This window comes from Phytophthora cinnamomi, assembly GCF_018691715.1.
Source record: "Phytophthora cinnamomi strain GKB4 chromosome Unknown Contig55, whole genome shotgun sequence".
Lineage (NCBI taxonomy): Eukaryota > Oomycota > Peronosporomycetes > Peronosporales > Peronosporaceae > Phytophthora > Phytophthora cinnamomi.
Genome location: NW_027150988.1, coordinates 1,276,956 through 1,295,015, shown reverse-complemented (window position 1 = coordinate 1,295,015; position 18,060 = coordinate 1,276,956). Strand labels below are relative to the sequence as shown.

Below are 18,060 nucleotides of genomic sequence, written 5' to 3'. Positions count from 1 at the left end.
TGGTGCAAATAATACATGAACCGTAGTCCTCGTCGCCTCCGGCGCTGGCCTCTCTTCGTCGAAGCCACCTTCCGCCGTCAAAGGTCGAAGGCGTGCGTGTGTATCAAGATTGATACACACGAATATCCATCCGCTCGATGATATCACACTGCCGCACGGGACTTGAGCCCGCTTCAAGCTGTCCGAGGCGGGGGGTGGGACCCTCGCCGCCTCTCTCGCAAGTCGAAGTCTGCAGTTGATCCGGTCCCCACTCCCCGATTTGCTCCGTCCGCCGCACATGCGCCAGTCGGCGCTGCTGGGGGCGTCGGCGTCGTCGTCGACCCTGTCGGCGGCGCCCCGCAAGGTGCGGCTCAGCGACCGCGAGCTGCTGCAGCGCGTGCAGCGCGTGGCCGTGCCCGCCGGGCCCGTGGACCTCAGCAGACTGTCGCCTCGCCGCGGGTGGAAGCGCGTGCGCGTGGGCGTGTCCGCCGGCATGGCCATGCACGTCCGCGTGCGGCGATCGCCCCCGTTCGAGACGCGGCAGTGCCAGGTGGTCGTGGGCGGCGAGATCCGCGCCCGCACGTCGGAGCTGCTGGCGCTGCTGCGCGCGCCGACCGAGAGCGAGAGCAACGCGCTGCTGCGCGCGCTCTACGGCTCGCGCTTCATCTACAGCTCGCTGCTGCACGCCGTGCCCCACTCGGAGCGCGGCTCGCTGCTGTCCCCTCCGCCGCGGCGGAGCTCGGTCGCCGAGGGGCTGGTGGGGCAGCAGCTCATGGTGCGCACGGCCAGCTTCGCGCACTCGGGCCTGTCCAACCCGTTCACGCCGCGGCCGTCGACCGCCTCGGAGTCCATGACGTCGGACTCGCGCGGCTCGTTCCCGCAACGGCCGACGACGGGCCCGAGGAACGAGCAGAGCTGCTACATTGAGCTGCTCACGCAGACGCAGCAGGGCCTGAGCATGGCCTTCTGCACACTGGATCCGGCCGAGGTGACGGCGGGCAAGGCCCCGCCCGAGCGCGTGATCGCGCTGCACCCTCTCTCGGGCTGGCTCACGGCCGAGCCCAAGCCCGACAACCCAGACATACTGGAGATCACCTTCCAAGCTTCGTTCACTGGCGGCGTGCCCGGAGGATGCGACTCGAGAGTAGCCCAAGCCCGACTGCTATTTATCGCCAAGGGCATCTCTCGACTGGAGAAGGTGCTGCGTCGACGGCGCCACTGCCACCGCCAGCAGCGCACTGCCCCTGGGAGACTGTGGCAGTCGATCTTAAACCCATTCCGAGCACTGGGCGTGTTCGACTCTGACGAGGAAGGGGCCGGCGGCACGCACCACAACTGGCACTGCATCGCCTGTACGAAGTCCTTCCTCCCGACGCTGCGCAAGACGTGGAACCGCTGCGACTTGTGCGCGTACCGAGTGTGCGCGGAGCCTCCGTGCTGCTCTCAAGAGCAAGTCGCCATCTACAACCGCTACGTTGCGCCGCTGCTCGTGTGTGCTCGGTGTCGAGAGTGCATTGAAGAGCGCGGCAGCCCCGATCGTGGCAGCGGGAACCCGTTGGGGAACGCAGCGGGAGATGTCCGATACACCGGCGTCAGTCTACGCTTCGCCGACCGAGAGAGTGAGCGCGAACCGGAGTTGGAGCTGGATCCGGCAGGCCAGCACCATGACCGATGGGGGTCGATCGGGACGCCCAGCACTACCAGGCGATCCAGTGGAGGGAGGCGAATGAAGCGAAGAACTCAATCTGACCCCCCGCCGACGCTGGGCCTGGACTTTTCAAGCTCAGACGAAGATGACAGTTCGTCAGGAGCTGAACATGCACCAAACGTGCGTACAAACCACTAATTACCACACGTGAAGCATCGACGTGGTGATACGGACATAACCACAATGTGAGATAGTGTAATGAGTAAATGAGAAAACCTGAGTATTGTAGCTGTAAAACGGTGCTCCGAGCTTGGCTGTCATTTCTAGGATGCCGGCTTTTTTAAGCCGTAAACGGCTTTGCAAGCAGGGAGTGGCCTATCTGTCTTGGGCGCGCATGATGACCGTTGCTTTATACAGACAGACAAGGCGTTCGTGGCGATTGCCTTTAAATTAAGCGAGTGGGCGGTGATTGCCAAAACCTGTGGCTATATCGCTGAGGGGTTTCAGGGCCGATAGACCAACGTCGGCGCTCAGTTGATTCTTGCCTTGCGCTCGCAATCCGAAGGTGGTATGAGGAACGTACATGTGATGTGCGACCGCAGTCAGGTCTGCACAGATGCTTGCCATACCTCAAATGTCGCCCCTGTTCGTAATCGGCAAGTTGCACTGAAGCGTATTCACTTCAACTTGATCCGCCAATCAGAGACGACAAACGGGGAATACGCGAATCGGATTGGCCATCCACTTCAACTTAGCTTTGTTCGTGTGCCTTTCGTTGGTCAACCCTTGTTGTTGCGTTGGCGTAGTATGGTTCCAGTGCGCTACGTTTCGCGTCCTCTACGCCCAGTGAGCTTGTGGAGACCAACCGCAGTGTGCCACAGTTTGCTCAAACTTTGAGATCCTATGGTGAATGGGGAGGGGGACTGTCACTTCAAGGGAATGTCTTGTTGGCCCTTGGTCCGGTGCTTCGACGTCGACCGGCAAAAGGGCGTTTAATATACGCGAACTGGGCGAGGTTGGCCTGGGACTTGCCAATGGGACAACGCTGGGGGTTTGCATGCGCCGGCGGTCCGGTCCGGTCATCGCAGGACGAGATAAGCTGGCAGTAATGCCGTCGAAACGCACCGTGCGCCGGGATTCGTGCCTGTCGGCCTCAGCATCGACTTGTTGGCGCGCCAAGTTCTCAATCGAAGCGAAAAGTATTTCCTAGAGCGAGGGCTTTCAGCTTGGGCACGGGACGGCACTGAACGCTTCTGCCCCGTGGCCGCACGATACAGCTCGCGTTCGACGTTGGGGGTTGCGATTAAGGACTTGATGTAATCGCCTCCGTAGGCGTTCAGAGTCCGCCGTTACGCGGGACTGCAATGCACACCAAGCTGAGGCGGCCAAGCACAAATCACCCCGTGCCTGTTTGTGGGGATACAGTTCACGGCCCCCATGCTGGGTGGATGCATGAGGCCAAGCAATGAGATGTCCGGCGGGGTTTTAGCTACTCGTACGTGTCTGCGATGCCGGGCTAGCTCAGCAGCATTACCAAGATCTCAGGTGGTATTAGGCCGCTTGCACTAACCTTCGAATGCGTCAAAATGCCATCAAGGTCTCCGTGCCAACGAGACCTATCGGGCGACTGTGCAAGGCTAGGATGTTGTCTCTTATGCCAGCAATGGCCAATGCAACGAAAACAAGATTGCCGTTCAAAAAACTCGACGCTGTTCGTAGCAGAAGCCTCGAACCTCGAACGCAGGAAACCTCCACCTCAAAAGTGTTGAAGCTGCTTGCCAAGTCGGCAGCGACACCACCAATATCAACGCACAACTCGTTTCATGTCGACTGAGAGCCTCAAATCGATCAGGAGTACTGTCCTACCCGGTCAAAATGTCCGCGTCTGCCGTCGACGAACGCTATTCCATCGGTGACAGCTCGAAGCGTGCATGAAGACCACTGTCAATTAGGAACGCAGTCGAAAGAAAGGCACGACGTGGCCAACAAACGTTGTGAAAGGCAAACCGTTGCCAGCCCATGGAGAACTGGGAGGAATTCACCGACAGCGCTCGCTTTCCCATGCGAAAACGGCGGTGACATACCTTTGACCGCCGTCCATGGCGGGGCCCAGTGCCGGCACTGGCCAGACGCAGTTTCAACACGCCGCCCTTAAAATTCCCCCGTCATTCCTTCGACGTTTGCCTAGTGCGCATGGGAGCCGGTCCAGCGCCGGCTTTGGGGACGACGAGCGCGCCGCAACTTGATCTCCGCTCGAGCTATTCCCCAATTTGCGCCGAGCAGGCCACCCGAGTCTCCGATTGAAAAATGGCTGCGTCGGTTCGGGGCGGCGGCGCCGGAGCGTTGTTCAGCTCCGGTGCCTCGCCCAGAGCCATCGATATGCTGGAAACCGCGGGGCTGGACGGGCAGATGACGTCCGCTCGGCTATTTGCAACGCCCGAGTGCTGCAGCATCCCCGGGCGCGCTCGCCTGGCGCCAAACGCAATGGCGGCAGCTCGCAAAGTCGCCGTTGGCGACACGGAGCTGCGACGACGAGTGGAGGGAGTGCACGTGACTACGGACTTCAACAACGCACTGGCCAATGTGTCACTGCACGGCTGGAAGTGGCGGAACGACTGCCGGGCCTTCTCCATCTTCACCAACAGCGTCACCAACGGCAGCGGTGCGACCGTGGCCGATGCACGGGTGCTGGCCATGGGCACTGTGTCGGGCGGCCGCGCACTCGAGAAGCTCGTGTCGCTCTTGCGAACCCCCAACGAGAGCGACTTCAACGCGGTCATGCAGGAGATCTTCAAGCGCGACTTCATTTACGGCTCCATGGTGCACGCCACGCCATCGGACCCCGCTACGCTGGGCGACGGCAGCCTGTTGACCGTCAAGACGTGCTCGTTCGTGCGCTCCAAGAGGTTCTCGCACAAGAAGAACGAGCAGATGTGCTACATCGAGGAGTTCCGACCGACTAAGGAGGGCTTCTCCATTGTCTTCACGTCCCTGCCACAGCACGAGGTGCTGGCGGGCAAGGCGAGTGGCAAGCACGTGGACGAGTTGTGCCCCTTTCGCGGGTGGCTGCTCGTGGAGCGCGCCCCGGAGAGCAAGGCCAGTGTTCGAGTACTGTTCCATGCTGGTCTCGACCCCGAGTTCGTAGACGCCAACAAGAGTGTCAGCCTCGGCCTCTGCTCGGCCAAGACCACTGCTGCTAGACTTCTTCGCCTTGCAAAAGGAATCTGCCGGCTTGGTGAGGTCCTACACCAGCAGCGCCAACTGGACAGTACCAGCCGCAAGGTGAAGAAGGCCAACAACACTTTCCGTGAGGTGAACACGGACATCTGCAACTCGCACTGCGTAGCGTGCACGTCCAAGTTCGATCTGCTGCGACGGCGTCGACGCTGCGGACTCTGTGCCTACAACGCCTGCGCCAAGTGCTGCTACCGCGAGCCCATGATCATCTACAACCGCTACGCTGCTACCATCCAATTTTGCGCTCGATGCCGAGAGTGCATGGTCGGCGGCGAGTACCCGCACTTGCGACTCGCAGCTCGACGCCACAGCTCACCCGGCATTGAGATTCCGTTTGGTACTCCTCGGTAGCACGCAACCCCACCAGCTCAGAGGTAAAGCAGGTATCTGGAGCGCACGCTCCTCGTGTGAGTACTACTTATAATCTTTTGGCGAAAGCTTAGAACTAAACCCACATACAAACGATGTTGATTTCTACAAGTTCCATGGTCTGTAAACCGTATCATAGTGCAGTCGTGAGTTCAACTTGTAGTGTCCAGCATTCATGATTTCCTAGAGCGCTACCAGGTAGGTGATCCGGATGTCGAAGATGTCCCAGCTCCTTTGAACGATCTTCGAAAAGCCAACGAGCTCATTTAAGCTCGGAACTCCCGGTCTCTTCCGCCTGCTTTCCTCCTCCATTCTTGCCTCGACTCAGGCGTTTCAGCTCTGGCCGCAGCCGAGTTGTGCGAGTGTGGTGGAAACAAATATTCGTGTGCAAATGAGTTCGGAGCGAAGTGAAAGGCGCAGCTCCTGGCTGCCTAAACATTGGGGATTTGGAATTTGATACATGCTACCATGCTAAGAAGCACATGGAGTAGCTCAGCCGGTGTCAACAAGCCTTGTACTTCTTCGTACAGGCAGTAAAATCTCGCACAATAGGCTTAGCAGGCAACTGCACCAGTTGCGTTTGTCTTCGCAGCAGTTTGGGTCCCAACGCCGTTTTGTCCTCTTGAATAATTCTTGGGGTCTGCGATATACTCTTTCGCGCTTCTTTCAAGGATGCTTGATGCCGCATCCGCGAGTTTCATCAACCGCCAGTACTGCGATCTCGTCATTTGATGCGGCTTGGCGTCGAGGCAGCACAACGCTCCAACGACAACTTTGTCAGGCTCACCGGGGTTTCCCGACTTCGACACGGAGCTGACAGACACGGGGAATCCTGCGTAGAAGCGTAGACTGCGCATCGTCACTGGTGCAATGTGGTAAAATCTCATGTCAGCCTCGGCGTGGCGCACAAGCAGCGGCTGGTCGTCCATGACAAAGTGTTGACAAAAAGTTTGCTCTCGAGGATTGCCGCTACCAAGGTCCCAATTTTCCGGGTCATTGGTTGCCAGTAGCGTCACGACTTCACACTCTACGAGAGTGATAACACTGTGTGGACAGCCCATTTCAGCGGCAGCAAGCGTACAGATCACGTTCAATTCAGGGACGTTAAGGATGTCGTGAAGCTTGAAGTGTTCAATCGCGGCCAAGCGGATGTCTTCATTCGCCGGGATGGGATAAATAATTGGTTCGGGTGGAGTGTTCAAGTTGCTATCGCTCGGGACCACCGCTGGGATCATCGGATACGGACGGCTCTCGGCACTCGCAAATTTGCACTCTGCAGGATCTTCAGGGAACGCGGAGATATCCAGCGCTTTGTGAGCGGCTTCCTTGGGCGGTGAGGACGCGATCACAGCACTCAATATCTTCTTGTTTTCATCTGCCTGCACCTGTGCTTCTTCTTGGTCAGCAGTTAAAAGCTGGTTGAGAACCGTTAGTGCAGCTCGACGCCGTCCAGATGTGACGTCGTCCGAGTCGCTCTCCACAACCTGACCCAGAAGCTCTGCAAGCATTTGACTCGATGAAGATGAATCGGAACTCACTGTCGACAATGTTGACAGGTCGGACTTCGTGCTCGATAGACTCGACGAGGAGGGCCCCTTGATCAATAAATTCTGTGAAGCCGTTGGGGATGGATCTGGCAATGCACGCTCAGGCCCCGGTAGCACAGTCAGCATGTTCCCATAGTCGCAAGCAGTGACGCTCATGCGGCACCGACTGCAGACAATGATGGAGGCAAGTCGGCCATTGTGGGTCTCCATTTTCTCTGACGATGAGCAAGTCACGCACACGTAGTAGCCACAGAGATAGCATCGAGTGCGCGGCATGAACATCAAGAACGATAATTTCCTTGTACAACAGGTGCAGCGTGGATTCTGCACGTCAAAAGCCGAGTAATCTGCATACACTTGAGCTCCGAATCGGCGACGACGCACCAATTGAGAGAGTTGAGCGACGCCGCGTGCGAGGCGTAGCAACCGAGCTCGCACAGCCTTTTGGGCCACCGCAGGTGCTTCCCTTCTCGCGTCATTTTCCTCCTCACCAATGCTGTCAAGCTGGTAGGCTGCGTGAAACACGACTCGGATCCCGTGGCTCCCAGGCAGCCGCTCCACAAGATAAGCTGCAGTCACGCCTCGAAGCTGAGCCACACGACGTGTGTCATCCTTCAAAACCGATCGAGCGGGTAATGTATGCGCTTGAGTCGCAGATAGCGATCCCTGGGTGAGCGTGAAGCTGTCGCCTTCGGGGTTGCAGCGGAAGTTCTCAGCGAAGCACCACTGCTCATTCTTGCCAAGCATATCGGAGTGCACAAAGCTAGTTGTTTTAACTGCTAGATGCTGGTGTACTTGGATGTCTTCGTAAGTCTGTGGACGCAGCACATACGCTACGGTGCCGGCGATGAAGGCGTCGCCGTAAAGACCTTTCATTGCAGCGGCGTGAAGCGGATCCGTAGTTGCCGCCAAGATGCTAGCCACCTCTTCGACGCTCGCATCCAGTCGAGCGAGGGCCAACACCTCATCGTCGCGCTTGAGCAGTGTGAACGTCGAGGCCTTCTCCACGCGCTTCCATTGCGATTGGCCGTCGCGCAAGTACGGCAGGCGAGGTGACTCTGCCAGGTCGACGAAGGTGGCGAAGTCCAGTCGATCGTGGAGAGCCTCGGCCTCGGCTACCAGATCTCGCAGAGCGATCGACAGCAGCAAAGGTGGCGCCGGTGGCTCTCCATCGGTCCAAGAGCTCGCCACCGACTCGGTGGTCGAAGTGGAAGTCCTAGAGCTCTCGCGGTGGTTGTCCAGATGCAAACGAACGCTGCGGACCCGCATGAAAAGCTTCGACTAGTCGATTCGAGACGAAGGCGTCGAGCGCTCGACGCGGCGAATTGTCGAATGACTCACTCGCCCTCGGCCAGGTGAGCGCCGTTGAAGGTGCTGGCTGGTGCTAAGGTGCTGGTGGTGAGACCGTAGCGTCCGTTGAAACGTTGCGCCGGACGGAACTTCACCTAACATTCCAACCAGCGGATTCAAGCAGCACCATTCAAGTGGCCCCACTCCACCTTGATGACCGTGTCGCTGCCCAGAAAGAGGTTGGTGCCTTTCAGGCCCAACGGAGATAGCTTTGATAAGGCGCAGAGCCCTATTGCTGCTGTTGCGACGATCGTACATCCCAAGGACCTTAGTGCGACTTCCTGTCCTCCATTGTACATGTGCTTCGTCCCGAAGGAGGAGATAGCACGAGGCAGTCGAGCTTTGGTCTCCTTGACCCTTACTGATTGCTACGAAACGGAACAGCTCCAAACCGGACTCGGTTAAGACAAGCCATCTCTTGCCGGACTGCTGAGATTCCATTGCAAACTATCTGGCACCTGTCGAAACGCTACCCTCGGCGTTGTAAGGAATGCCTCTCCCAACGGCGAGCCTCCATCCATGTATGGAGGCCAGGAAGGCGCACTGTCCATCGTCCTCATCCCAACGCCTCGTTGAACAGTCAAAGCGCCGTTGGTCGTGGTTTCTAATCAATGTTACTTGCCTGAAGGATAGCGAGTGGCTGTCCGCTGAGTTCCCATTGCTTGTCAGGTCTTAGATGTCCGCCCCGCAAATACTGTGAAATAAACACGCTGACCTATCAACACAAGTTCCTCTGGTGCGAAGGGATAGTTTGACCGGGTCTGGTTGCAGAGAGTGGAGCCGCGCTGCTGACTGGACTGCCTTGGCACCAGCACCGCTAACGTTCTGACTCGTCAGTCATGAGTAGAGTTGTCCATAGTCAAGACTTCTAAGTGGACTCACCCAGCGTAGCACCGAAAGCCGCAAAGACATCTTAGTCCTGGCAGTCCCTCCAGAGAAAGCACCACTCTGCTTTATGCAGTGGCACTTCATCCGTCGCGGTGCCAACTTCTGCTCTGCTCGACTGCGTTTGCTCTGCTGTGCTCAAAGCAGATATCGCCGTGCCGCAGCCGCTGGCACACTAGTTCCGTGCAGTTGTTGTCACGGGGTCGCTGGACGCACGCAGGAGCGTCACGGTGGCGTAAGGGTGGCCGGGCTCTTGGGGCAACGCGAAGCGCTACCGGGCGACACGATAGAGAGAGCGCAGGAGCGGTCGCCCGCACCAGACACGCCGATTTTCGGCGTGCGGCGCTGCTTTAGTCGGTCGCCGAGGAAACGGTCGAAATCAGGAGTTGGGGCCAGCGGTGCTCTGACATCAACTCGAAGCCAGGATATCCCCTCCCGCGTCGGTGCAAGCAGCGTGCTTCCTTGGCGCTATGCTAGAGGTTGCAAGTCGAGGTTCAGCGGGCGCGTGGAGGCGTGCAGCCATCTTAGATTCTAACAGGCGTCCAAGTTGAAGCGGCAACCACAAAAACACGCGAAGATCCGGCGCAAAAAAGCTGCCCGCAAACATCCACTGGGACATATTTCAGTACTATTTGAGTTGTAAACTACCACCACTTTAACCGCTCTACTGAATTATGATGTATTGGTTTCACATCTTCGTGCGGACACTTCTTGATCATAAGACGCGATGAAACAAGCACCCACTCCAACGCGAGTGCATGCCTGGAAACAATGCCGCGAAGCAAACGGAGCGTGCCTCAGTTGTAGTGTCGGGCGTTCACCGAAAGCTAGACCACTGGTGTCCGGACTTCTTTTTTGGAAAATCCGCCCCAGCATTCTGCTCTGCCCTCAATATTGGAGTCCAATGGCGGGGCGCGCTTAGCTTGAGAAAATCTGGCCGCCAATTTTCACTTGGCTCGGCAATTAGAGGCTTGGACTCTGCCATAACGCCGCTAGCGTTGTGGTTCTCACCCCCGATGGGCTCAAGTATCCCGCAGACCGACGTTTTGCCAGCGTTTCGCCAGCGTTTTGCCAACTTTTCTCGCGCCGACAAAAATCTCGGACCGTTTCGAGGAGAAGAAATTTGTAGTCGAAACGTGCCGCGAAAGCCCCAAACAGCCGCGAATGCAAAAGCCCACGCCAGCAAAGCGTCAGCGAAAGCCTGAGCCCGGCCTTGTGGCTGGAGGAGCTCGCGCTGGACTGTTTCCTGGCCCCGGCGAAGAATAAGGTTGCGCGGAGAGAATGGCGTTCGATTGGCGCCGCATAGACGTCCGCGCAGCAACTCGAATTCCGAGTCATTTCCGCATCGGTCGCGTAGACCACAAGCCGCGCCACGTCAAAAGTAACTACGCAGTCATGCCTCTCAAGTGGTTCCGAAACCACCGACGCAGCAGCGCCTCGGAAGACGAGGCCATCCGGTCATCTGCAGAGACCTCGACCTCCAAGCAGAAATCCAAGCGAAACAAGTCCGTCATGACGCAGCGGTCCCACCGGTCCCACTCGCATGGATCTGGCCTGCGTGCCATGTTCGGACTGGGTGGGCCGACACAGCTCGAGCTCGACGCTGCCGCCGCCGTGGCAGCGGAGGAGGAGCAGCGCCGCATTTCGTACCAGGCCAAGGCCCGACGTCGGTTCACTATCCACGGTCTCCCCTACCACCACAAACCCAGCATCGACGAAGCAGTGTGGAGCTGCCACACCACGCCTGCAGGGTCCCCGCACCACACCATGTACGGCGAGGTATCCCCGGACCACGCGCACATGAGGCACTTTGCCTTTGCTTCGGGCCGAGGTCAGCAGGTGGTCCCACACACGGCCGAAGCTGCGCACCCGTCGATCATTTTCATCGACTGCCCGCCGTAAAGGGCTGCCACGATCACTATCATACACCCTCTGGGCGTTGGCAATGGGTTTAATGGAAATGGCCTGTAATGAATGAGTAGTGTAAGATGTGTATTGTATGAAGGCGGTTCCAGTGGAAGAACTGCCACGGTAAACTTTAACGAACATGACGACAACCAAACGACTTGTTTGTGGCTGCTCCCGGTGCTAACTATTCCATGAACGCCTTGCTTCTAGGACAGTGCACCGAACGTTGGAGCTAGAGTGTTGTCACGGAATGAACAATTGCAAGGCACGACAGCAGCAACGTCTGCGGCAGACGATGAATTCAGCTTAGGTATCAATTCTAGCACCCCGTAGGCGAAGTCGTCATAACCGCAACAAATACAAATACAAATACAAATAATCTAGCTCTTCTTTAGACTGAGCTCTGGCAGCTTCCACCCTTACTTCGAGGATGAACCGGGGACAAGCTCAGCTCCCGACAAGCTATTGTCGTCACCTGAGCTTGAGAACGCTAGGGCTAGCATTGGCGGTGGATCGGATTGGGTTCTTCGCTTCCTTCCCACCCCTCCACTGGAGTGTGTGGCGGCACTGGTCCCCACCAGTCGATCACGACTCCGGTCGGACGGGTCCAGTTCGAGCTCCGGCTCAAGCTCAATTTCTCGGTTAGTAAAGCGTAGACTCACCCCGGCGTAGCGAATGTCACCTGCTGCACCTCCGACTCGATTCGTACTGCGAGGATGGGGGCTGTCACGTTCGTCGATGCACTCGCGGCAACGAGCACAGACGAGTAGCGGGGCTACATAGCGGCTGTAGATGGCAACCCGCTCCTGAGAACAACACGACGAGTCGGCGCACACTCGATACGCACATAAGTCGCAGCGGCGCCAGCGTTTGTGCAGTGTGGGGAGAAGCGAGCGCGTACAGGCAATGCAGTGCCAGTTATGATGAGTACCGCCAAAAGTCTCGTCGTCTGTGACGCCCAAAGCTCGAAATGGTTTCAAAAGCGTTTGCCACAGTCTTCCAGACGCAGTGCGTTGCTGGAGGTGGTAGCGACGACGTCGACGCAGCACCTTCTCCAAGCGACAGATTCTTCTAGCGATAAAGAGCAGTCGAGCTTGAGCCAGTCGAGAGTCGCAGCCGCCAGCTACTTCGCCTGGGAACGCACCTTGAAAGGTGAGTTGTAGAGTTCCTGGATTGCCAGGCTTGGGCTCCGCTGTCAGCCAACCTGAGATAGGGTGTAGCGCGACCACGCGCTCTGGCGGGGCCTTCCCCGCCGTAACTTCAGCCTCATCCAGCGAGCAAAAGACCATCTTGAAGCCGTCTTGTGTCGGCGTCAAGAGTTCAATGTAGCAGCACTGCTCGTTCTTGGCTCCTCGCGTCTCGCGTCGGTGGATGGAGCTGTGTGAATCCGACGTTATGATGGAGCTTGATGGGGCTTCGGGAGAGGATCTTCGCTGCTTGAAGTGACTGAGAACCCCTGTGTGCACGAAGCTGATAGTCCGTACCATGAGCTGCTGCCCAACAGCTACGGCGCTTCCTCTAGACAGGGGTGACACCAACGAGCCCCGCTCCGAGCTGGGACTTGTTACAGCATGCACGAGTGAACTGTAGATGAAGCTGGAGCCGTACAACGCACGCAGTAGTGCATTGCTCTCGCTTTCGGTCGGAGCTCTCAGCAGCGACACCAGCTCCGATACTTGTGCGTGAATATCCCCGCCGACCACCACTTGGCACTGCCGTGACTGAGCCTGAGGTCCACGCAGGACGCGGAAGTACATGTTCATCCCGCCCGTGACACCGGCCCTCACATGTTTCCATCCGCGCTTGGCCGATAGTCCTCGAAAGTTGACCGGTTCATCGGGGACGACCACGCGCTGCGCGCGCTGGAGCAGTTCGCGGTCGCTGAGCCGCACCTTGCGAAGTCCCATCGACAGGTTCGAGGACGACACCGACGCCCCCAGCACGGCGGTCACAGTGGCAGACTCCGTCGCCGGACTGTCTGCACTCAGATGCATGACAGCAAATTGAATAATGGAGACGGTCTTCAAAGCTGCGAGGCCCCATCAATTATTTGGCTCCGCCGTCGACTGCAAGAGAGCCAAGGGAGGTGGGATGCGCGGTGGAAGAGGCTCGGTGTGGTGCCTGCATTGAGGCTTCCGGTCTCCGGTCAGACGGCGGTAGCCTTCGGAATCGAAAGCGCACCCACCGAGGGGCATGGCAATACATGCACGGTTTAACCCCAAGGTCGGATAGGCCACTCAGTCATCACCATCGAGGCCAGCACCATCCAGACCCGAGGCTGAATCGGCTCGCTGCATAAATACCACTGCGAATATTAGTACAGGTGTCTGGTCTCATTGCTTATCCGCGAAGTGCCTATCCATGTGGTCGTAAGTGTCCGTCCAAGCGGTCGACGAGCTGCCTGCCTGCCGTTTGATCAGGCACCTGCTGCTGGACAGATTGAAGCGCTACAGCAGTTGCATCCCCTCAAGTCGGCGGAAAGTTGGTGCTCAGCGGTATTCAGCCTGGGCACCATTTAGTTCGCTAACCCAGACTACTTCGTTCGCTTCCAAGTCGTCCTCGTGCTCTTTATGATCGTGACTACCATTGTCTACTCGGTGTTGAACCAACAGAAGAGTACACGCTGCACCCTCCTCCAATCCGTTATCTGCCACCTCCAACCCGTTATCTACCAAGTCAGCACTCGCGGTGCTCGCAAGGTGCGCGAGCTGGTGCGACACCTCTGGTGACAAAACGAACGGCTAAAGCGTGAATGAACCTAGCCGCAAATGCCCTGAAGGATGTGTATGCACGGCTCTACTTCCGAGGACGTTGACTCACCGAGATAAACAGGAATTATCCTTCGCGGCGATAAGCGATATAGTAACTCCGATAGCTTGCTGTTGGTCTGCTCGTCTCGCTTCACTTGAAAGGCGCCCGCAGGTGTCAGCTCTCCGAGTCCTGGCCCCTCCTTCTCTACGGTAGCGACTTGCACTGGGATGAACGAAACTCACCACTGTTCTTACACAAGATCGAGATGATCAGATCAGCTCACTAGTGGATGCTGGGAAATGCACCCGCCGCGCGATGTAGCCTTATCCAGTAATACCAGACGCTGAGTTGACAACCAAGGTGTCACCAAATCAAAAGCCCAACTTCGACTCTTGCACCGTATCCGTGCGGTCTTCTTTCTCGATCGTTTTAAACGCAACGTTAAAAAAAAATGCTCGGGTCGGCCTCACATAAAAATAATGAGAACCATCAAACAGTCCAGGAACTGTAAAACTGGCTTCGAAAGCGATATTTCTCCTCGAATAACGTAAATGCGACCACAGATTCTCCGTCTCTGGTGGTTGCATCCATCGCCAGGAGCAAGAAAATGTGCGCCACCACGTCGTCAATGTCATCGACAGCGAGAGCTCCCACGACCATCAGCTCTTTGATCTTTTTTAGGCAAATGTACGCTTCCAGTGGCAAGAGAGTAGTGATATCAAACCACAGGTGTGTCGTGTGTCTCCGCGAAGGACAAGATGGACTCCATCTCGTAGATAAGCCCTTGGCCATCACCTTTACGACGACTTGCGATGCAAACGCTGCGCTCGATTGCAGATGGACCTCCAATGTAGCACAGCAATGATGCTAAGCCATGCAGAGTTCCAGTTCCGTAGCCATTTTGTACCGGGGGTCAAGCCACACAGCAAACTTGAGTGCAGCTAAGACGCTCACGTCGTGACTGGGGTGTGTTGCTGGTGTAGCTGTGCTATATAACAGCCGGCCCATGGAGACGAGCGAATCCCAAATCTTATCGGTGCCATCCTCGTAACCCACCACTTTGTTGTCGAGCACGAGGAGAACTCCCGATGAAGGATGACGATCATGGTGTGGGTGAGCACGAAAGGATGGAGTGATCTCGCCAAACTTATCCTCGTCAATGGCGAACACCAGCATCTTCACGTAATCACCCTGCTTCACCGGCCCAGAAGAACGCGCCATTTCTTAGAAGAGAGCCCTTGATTCGTGACATCTCCCTATTTGAATTCATAAAGCTCCCCTCCTCGGTAAGGGTAGCATCTGGAGACGACGTACGTTTCTTTTGTGCCACCTCTCGATCGCCATCTACACCAACAAACCTACCCACTCTGCCCTCGCCAACGCTCAGTTTTTCCAGGCATATTCAGCGCCTCGATTCGCATACTATCTCCCACAGCACCGCATCGTAAGCCGCTGGAACCTGACGTCGGTTCCACCGAAGTACGTGCTGAGGAATGCCCCGTCGACATGTTTCATCTTATCTGGTTCAGCGCTGGCTTGTCGGTTTTCTCTCAAATATCCGCCGCCCTCGACATGAGATCGCAATGAAATCTCTTAAACTCCACGTAGTTCATGTGGTAAACTTCGGAATCGTCGACAAGTATTAATGCGTAGTTGGACGGTCATCGAGGGGTCTATGCTGTCGTTCTCGAAGTCCGCAGTCAGAGATATCGAGCAGCTGGTTCCTTTCATAGCAGTGGAGAGACTTCTGCAAGCTTCGCGAGTCGACGATCTCCCACATAGCTTTGGAGGCGTTCGGTGCGAGGTTCTGCTCCTAGTGCACGCAATGGCATCGATGCTGCAGTAAATTACCGTAAATAACTGTGAAAATGCAACTCATGAAAATACTATAAATACTGGCATTTCGTCTTGACTTTTGTATGAATCGCATTTTTACGGGTTTTTACGAGCTTATGCCTTTTTACGACGTTGCATCTTCGCCGTTATTTACGGTATCCCTTGGAGCGACATACTAGTGTTACTTCACAGCCGTCACATTCGCGCAACACTTACGCAGTTATGTTTGTGGAGGATTCCTCCAGGAGGAAGGACCACTTCGAAACGAAGGAAGCAGTAGAGGACTGCGACTTGGATTCACCCATTCAAAGTATAGTTTTTCTCGCAGCTCTACATGTACACAATGCGCGGATAAGGACCTCAAACTTTGAACGTATCCACACTCTAAGCTCTTAGATCCGGCCAGCCAGAACCAGTCGATGAAAGATACGATGTTAGTTGCACTTCACGTGACGACGCTCCTGGATGCGTGTCATAACGCCGTTTTGCGCTTGTGGCCGCCTTCCAGAGGAACGAGTGGGCAAATGAGCCGCTACCGCCGAACGCACGCAGTGTGAGACTGCTACAATGGCGTTGACAACCACGCGGATTTTCCCCTCGTATGAATTGTGCCTACATCATGCTCAGTGGTGCACATTCGCGAATGTTACCAACGGCTAGTAGTGCTATTACCTATGGTCATTGCTCACAGGTCGTAGCGAACTCTATGTGTCTCGCACCACGCGGGAAATGAGCCTGGTGTGTTGTGCGAAGGTTCTGCTAGAAAAATACCGGGCGCTTGGTGCAGAAGAGAAGGGAGAGCAGGATGTGATCGCGTGAAGCACCTTGAAGGAGACTCACTGTTACTGCACCCGACCGGGCACATATGGAACGAGGTATACTTTCGGTGTGTTGACCTATACGCACTGAATTCTGCATCACCTGAAGATCTACGTCTGTACACCTAGACAACTGCGATGCAGTCTTCCAACATTAGAATTGCTAGGTGTCATAGTACGTACGTCGTGCCCGTTCAGGAGCTCGGAACTCCTCGTACATATCGCCGCATCCGGATATCGATGCACAGCTTCGACGTGCCGAGTCGGTCGCGCTAGACGTCGGCAACAGCAAGCATGACACACGCCCCTGTCCTTCCTGCAAGCCGCACGCTTGGTGCCCTCCATGGGCAAGAGATTCCATCACTCGCTCCATCGATCATTGGCTCGGCGCTCGTGTCTGCTCACGTTCCTACGCGCGGTGGGGTCAGCCACGCTCTGGAAGCTGAACTGATACTTTCTGTGGTCGGACCACTTGAGGCCCTCAGAGCCCACTGCAACCCGGTCAAGTCACGCGTGGCTCAACTGGGCCATCCAATGCAGCGTTACAGCGAAGACGAGCGTCCAGCAAGTCTCAGGCCTCTTCCGGGACGCCGCACTTCCGGTTTTACTCGGTCGATCGAAAGCAGAGAAAAGCACCAAATCTACTCGCAGCAAGAGGAAGAGTGTGACCCCCAACAGCGAATGGCGACGTCCACGGAGCCGCCACCAAAACATGTAAAGCTCCGATACCGGGCGTTGGCCTATGTCCGCCGATTCGGACGGCACCACCAATCGCCCCGGCCTCGAGCAACAAGCCGACGTAGCTTCGCCGATACAGGCGGGGCTCGTTCGCCGATCCGAATCACCAGCCCACGACGATATTCCGATTCGGGTGGGGCTCGCCCTCCGCTTCGTGCCAACAGCATACGAAACTTCGCGGACTCGGGTGGAGCTCGCCCCGTCGTGTGCGTGACCAGCAAACGAAGTTTCTTCGACTCAAGTGGGGCACGTCCGGTGGTCCGCCTCTCCAGCCGAAAGAGTTTCGCGGATTCGGGAGGCACTCGATCGGTTGTCCGACTTGCCAGCAAACGGAGCTTTGCAGACTCGTCGAACTCGGGGGTTAAACTGGTCGTGCGCCGGAGCAACGTCGATTCCAATGAAGTTGCTTCCACACCACCAGAGATCAAGGCCAACACGCGGACCAAGAGGACAAGCCGGACTCGCAAACAGACCCGCCAGAAACGAGAGAAGCGCAGACACCGTTTTCTCGGTGGTCATCGGCTGTTCTGTGGGTGCTGTGTGGATCGGGACGCGTTTGATCCAGCGGAGACGCCGTCGTTCCATTGGGGTGTCGGCTTTGACGACAGCTACTACCACACCTCGAGCTACCAGCACCTATCGAAAGGCGCACGATTTCGTCTCGAGCTGTGCGGGTTGCACGTGACAACTCGCGGTAAAGAACCAAAGGTGATGAGTGTTGATATAAGCTCGGTCGGAGCTCGAGCTGCCAGCTTCGACAGCGGCTTCGGCTACACCTGTTCCAGCCCAGTGTCTTGCCCGCCACCTCATGGTCTCGTACCAACACGGACATTCCCTACGACACTCCAATTACGCTCGAGAGATGGAACAGGCAGCGGCAAATTCACGCTCAACACCGGGAACAGCGGCTTCTCGTCGACCGGATTCAAGCGCAAGGCACCGTCATCCTCGTCATATCCATCCTACACGCCTACAACGCCACCCTCCCCGTTCA

At 56.8% G+C, this 18,060-nt stretch overlaps 5 protein-coding genes across 5 annotated transcripts; 3 read left to right on the top strand and 2 right to left on the bottom strand.

Annotated features, from left to right (window-relative positions):
* Nucleotides 1-277: 277 nt before the first annotated feature.
* On the top strand, nucleotides 278-1,825 carry IUM83_12943 (Bet1 SNARE 1-2; the record flags this gene model as incomplete). Its single annotated transcript, XM_067937591.1, has 1 exon — nucleotides 278-1,825. One exon carries the CDS (start codon nucleotides 278-280, stop codon nucleotides 1,823-1,825), a length of 1,548 nt encoding a protein of 515 aa, XP_067788056.1.
* A 2,109-nt stretch (nucleotides 1,826-3,934) lies between these two features.
* IUM83_12942 (uncharacterized protein) lies at nucleotides 3,935-5,215 on the top strand (the record flags this gene model as incomplete). Its single annotated transcript, XM_067937590.1, has 1 exon — nucleotides 3,935-5,215. The coding sequence occupies one exon, from the start codon at nucleotides 3,935-3,937 to the stop codon at nucleotides 5,213-5,215; it is 1,281 nt and encodes a 426-aa protein (XP_067788055.1).
* Nucleotides 5,216-5,787: 572 nt separating this feature from the next.
* Nucleotides 5,788-8,049, bottom strand: IUM83_12941 (UDP-glucuronic acid decarboxylase 1; the record flags this gene model as incomplete). Its single annotated transcript, XM_067937589.1, has 2 exons — nucleotides 5,788-6,866; nucleotides 7,272-8,049. The coding sequence occupies 2 exons, from the start codon at nucleotides 8,047-8,049 to the stop codon at nucleotides 5,788-5,790; spliced, it is 1,857 nt and encodes a 618-aa protein (XP_067788054.1).
* Nucleotides 8,050-10,296: 2,247 nt separating this feature from the next.
* Nucleotides 10,297-10,917, top strand: IUM83_12940 (uncharacterized protein; the record flags this gene model as incomplete). Its single annotated transcript, XM_067937588.1, has 1 exon — nucleotides 10,297-10,917. One exon carries the CDS (start codon nucleotides 10,297-10,299, stop codon nucleotides 10,915-10,917), a length of 621 nt encoding a protein of 206 aa, XP_067788053.1.
* Nucleotides 10,918-11,899: 982 nt separating this feature from the next.
* Nucleotides 11,900-12,917, bottom strand: IUM83_12939 (uncharacterized protein; the record flags this gene model as incomplete). The annotated part of the gene is made up of 2 exons (XM_067937587.1): nucleotides 11,900-11,994; nucleotides 12,068-12,917. 2 exons carry the CDS (start codon nucleotides 12,915-12,917, stop codon nucleotides 11,900-11,902), a joined length of 945 nt encoding a protein of 314 aa, XP_067788047.1.
* Nucleotides 12,918-18,060: the final 5,143 nt, after the last annotated feature.